This window comes from Mustela erminea, chromosome 14 (assembly GCF_009829155.1).
Source record: "Mustela erminea isolate mMusErm1 chromosome 14, mMusErm1.Pri, whole genome shotgun sequence".
In the NCBI taxonomy this organism is placed as follows: Eukaryota; Metazoa; Chordata; class Mammalia; order Carnivora; family Mustelidae; genus Mustela; species Mustela erminea.
Window position 1 is genome coordinate 13,510,103 of NC_045627.1, and position 4,653 is coordinate 13,514,755.

At 42.5% G+C, this 4,653-nt stretch overlaps 1 protein-coding gene across 1 annotated transcript; it reads right to left on the reverse strand.

The window, feature by feature from the left end:
• Positions 1-340: 340 nt before the first annotated feature.
• On the reverse strand, positions 341-808 carry LOC116573309 (thymosin beta-4-like). The gene has a single exon (XM_032313374.1). It carries the CDS (start codon positions 739-741, stop codon positions 607-609), a length of 135 nt encoding a protein of 44 aa, XP_032169265.1. The 5' UTR covers positions 742-808; the 3' UTR covers positions 341-606.
• Positions 809-4,653: the final 3,845 nt, after the last annotated feature.

Sequence of the window (4,653 nt, forward strand, 5' to 3'; positions counted from 1 at the left end):
ACTCCATTAAAAATTAAATTCAAACAGCTACTTATAATAATGGAATGAGATGGTGGTGGAGAAGGGGAGTGTGTAATCCAAAATCTTTATCATGCTGTTTTAGAAAAATAATGTATAGAAGCAGATCTTTTCTGGAAGTTAGGAGAAAAGGCTTAAAAGCAAATTCAAAATATGTTCTTTAATCTTTATATATGTATATTTTTTTAGGTTTTAAAACTTTTTATTGCATATTAAAAAAATTGTGCATTCCAATAATTAAAATCATTTGAACAAAAAAATGGCATTCTGATTAAACTGCGTTTTACAGCCTGCAGGACATCTTGGACCAGCTTGATTTTTCCTCTACACTTCCCTGTCGTCCCACCCAGCTTGTTCCTTCACCAACATGCAAGTTCTTTTCCTTCCCTGCCAGCCAGCCAGGCAGATGGGAGAGGCAGGTGCCTTCGTTGTCAGTAGTTCTCCATTCTTTGATGTGAAAAGGGGCAGCACAGTCATTTAAACTTGATCCAACCTCTTTGCATCTGACAAAGTTAAACAGCTAAAAGAAGTAAAATAAGAAGGCAATGCTTGTGGAATGTACAGTGCATATCGGCGGCGCCCGCCTCATTACGATTCGCCCACTTGCTTCTCCTGTTCAATCGTTTCTTTTGAAGGCAGTGGATTTTTCTCTTGTGTTCCTGTCTTCTTCAATTTCGACTTACCGAATTTCTCAATCTCAGCCATATCGGGTTTGTCAGACATGGTTGTAGAGGAAGCGGAGCGAGGTGCGCGAGCGAGAGAAGACCGGTCTGCTCAGGAGCCGCCGCCGAATCAGCTTAATATATTTTTTAAAAAGAAAATGACTAGCAAGGTTTTCTCTAATTTATACTCTCTTGGTCATACCCTATGGGGGTCATTCTTTCTACTAAAGGCCAATGCCACTCTTGGAGGAGCCTGTCAGAACCTCAGAAGTCACTGTGGTAGAACAGCCTAGAATCTACTGTCAGGTTGCTCCTGTCATATACTGCTCATATTGGCTTGCAGTAGAGACAGAAGTGCTTGATGTCCAAAGTTAGGACTCTCTCACAGCCCAGTTTGCTCTATTTCCGCAATGCCTATAAGATAAAGTATAAATCCCACTATGATCCTGTGCCTTTTATAACCTAAAACCCTTCCTCCCCTGGCTGTATCTGGCCTCCCTTCTTCCTGCTCTCCCCCACCACATGTTCAAGCTACCACTATACTTCTAACTTCGCTCATGTTCTTTCTCGTGTTTGGAGTGGTTGCCCTTGCCCTCTTACCCATTTGATACGTGTTCTCCTCCTCTTACCTCCTGCCCATTTGCTATTCATTCTTCAAGAAACAACTAAAATGTTCTCTGTTAGTCTCCATGACCATATTCTCCCTCTCCCTCCAGGCAAAAATATTGCTCCCTAGCCAGAATTTCTGTTCTTCTCCTATACCCTCTATGAGAGCATTTGTCACATATTTAAGTTTTTGTGTATGCTTTATCTTCCTCCACACACAGTGTGCACCAGAGGAAGTTTTGGGAAGGCCAAAGAACATATCTGAACCATCTTTAATGTCCAAGGAACTAGTGTGTGGTAAACTGCTGTGTTTGATGAACTGTCAAATATATGACACATCATTTATCAGTTATACGATGGAAGTGTATTATAGATTACTTTTAAACAAAAACAACTTTACACCTACCACATTCTGGAAGCTACTCTAGACACCAAAGCTTAAGCCCCATACAAGTGGCAGATAAGGTACCTATAGTCATGGACATCCCATGGTAGGAGATGGGCAAATAAGCAAGTAAAGAGATAAATGAATGCGATCATTTCAGAGGGTCTTCAATTCTGTGAATGAAATACAGCAGGCAGATGAGATAGAGAGACATACTTTACACTGAGGGGCAGAGAAGGCCATTCTGAGGAAATCTTAGTAACTTTTACTCTAAGACTGAGTCATAGGAAGGCAATGGTGAACAGCTGGGAACATTCCAGGCAGGGAACAGCCATTACACAGCCCAAGGTAAGAATGAGCGTTTCATGTTCAAGAAGCTGAAATTAGTGTTGCTGGAGAAAAGGGAGTTCTGTGGACTGAATTATGTCCCCCAAATTCATCTGTGGAGGCCCTAACTCTCAATGTACTGCTACTTAGAGATGGCCTTTGGGAGTTAATTAGGTTTATACGAGGTTGTGAAAATGGGGTCCTCATGATGGGATCAGTGCCCTTATAAGAAGAGACGTGTGAGGGGCACCTGGGTGGCTCAGCGGGTTAAAGCCTCTGCCTTCGGCTCAGGTCATGATCCCAGGGTCCTGGGATCGAACCCCGCCTCGGGCTCTCTGCTCAGCAGGAAGCCTGCTTCCCCCTCTCTCTCTGCCTGCTTCTCTGCCTACTTGTGATCTCTCTCTGCCAAATAAATAAATAAAATATTTTTAAAAATTTTTTAAAAAGAAAAGAAAAAGAAGCATGTGAGATCTTGTGTGTTTTGTCTCTGCCATGTGAGGACACAGTGAGCAGGTGGCCATCTGCAAAGCAGGAAGAGAATCCTCACCAGAAACTGAACCGTGCAAGAACCTTAATCTTGGCCTTCCAGTCTCCAGATCTGTGAGAGAGTATATTTTTGTTTGTTTAAGCTGCCCAGCCTATGCTATTCATTATGGCAACCCAAGCTGACTAACACAGGGGGTAATACCAGAAAAAGTAAGACTAGCAGGCAGGGAAACAGATCTTTTAGAGCCTCATGCACTGGGGTAAGGAATGTACAAACTTCATTACCTTCTGTGTGCTGGCTAGTGGTAGGTATTTCAGCTGTCTCTTGATGCCTAGACACCATCCTAAAACTTAGTGTTTCACAACAACTCTCACCATTTATTTGCTCATGATTTTGTAAGTTGGGCAAGGCTTGGTGGGGACAACCTGACTCTACTCTCTGAGATGTTGGTTGAGGTCATGAATGCAGTTTCACTCAGCTGGGGGCTTGCCTCAAGGTAGAAGAACAACAAAGACAGCTTCCCTGCTTACATGTTAGGGACCATACACCTCAGCCACGAAGCTGGGATGGATGGGGATTGGCTGGGTCTTTACTCGCCATGTGATTTCTCATGATTTAGTAGTCTACCCTGATCTCTTCTTTAGCAACTTGATCCCACGAGGGTGAAAGCAGAAGCTACAATTCCTCATAAGTTTTGTGACTGGAAGTCTGAGAATGTCATTTCTACCGCATCTGCCTATATCAAAGGAAGGCAATTAGATTCTACTTCTTGATGAGATAAGTGGCACACATGGATGGGTAAATTGTTGGCACAAATCTTCAGGACCCATCCATTATCATCCTCCATCTGGCCACAACGATTCACTTCCCCCCTAATACTCTTCAGAGTCTCATCCAATTATGGTACGAAGCTTGAAGTCTACTATCTTGTGGTTTGCTTCAGATCTGGATGTAGAAGAGGCCCTTCAGATATGACTCCTCTTGCTTTAGATATCCATGGATTATATGTTATCTACCTCCCCTGCATCTAATATCTAATAATGAAACAGAGATAGTTGCTATTTCTGATGCACAACAGTCACTGGTCCATAGCAATTATGAAATCCATCCAAACACGTATCATGAGCTCCCTCGACTCCATTGCAGGACTGAAAGAGCACAAGAAGGTCCTCATTTATGGCCCCATTCTCCTGTCTGCGATGAGAATCCAAACACGTATCATGAGCTCCCTCGACTCCATTGCAGGACTGAAAGAGCACAAGAAGGTCCTCATTTATGGCCCCATTCTCCTGTCTGCGATGTGGTTTCCTGATCCTGTATTTCCCATTGCTCTTGGTTCCATCCTCTGAGCTCTTGATTCTGCCCTCTGTGTCATCTTCCATTTTACATGGTGATTGAGCTGGTTCTGCTTTCAACCTTCATCTCATCCAAAGAAAGTGGGGCTCCAAAGTCTGATTCCATTTTGAACTTAGTCACCTTTAGTCTAAACTGGTACAATTCTTTTAAACTCTTTGTGGGCTCTCATTTATCAATTGTGGGCTCTCATTTATCAAATTACAATCCATTTCATTAAACAAAAACCACATTCACAGTTCTTTCCAAGACAACCTCCTCTCTATTTGGGGCTATAAGTCAGGGTGCTGTGGAGTAATGTTCTTAAGTTACCCAGAAATCTCAACAAAGGGATGTGGGTGGGCATCACCTTAAAGTTTTATGAGACTTTAACAAAGAGTCTTAGAGAAATTTTTGTCTTTATCTTGATCCTAAGACCATGCTTAACTAGCAGTACCCTGGATTTCATCTTTGTCTTGAGACTATTCTTATTTTAAGAATCTTCTGGAGGTGCCTGGGTGGCTTAGTCATTTGAGCACCTGACTCTGGATTTCAACTCAGGTCATGATCTCAGGATCATGAGATAGGGTCCTGTGTGGGGCTCTGTGCTCATTGGGAAATCTGCTTGAAGATTCTCTCCCTCTCTCTCTATTCCCTTCTACCTGCTTGTGCTCTCTCACTAAATAAATAAATAAAATAAAAAAGAATCTTTTGTTCATCTGGACATGTTGAAAATAAGAAAGAGTTTCACCTCCTAACTCATCAATTCCTGGATCAGAAATACATCCCCTAACTTGTGCTTGAAACGGAATCATTCCCTCTTTAGCTCATCTCTC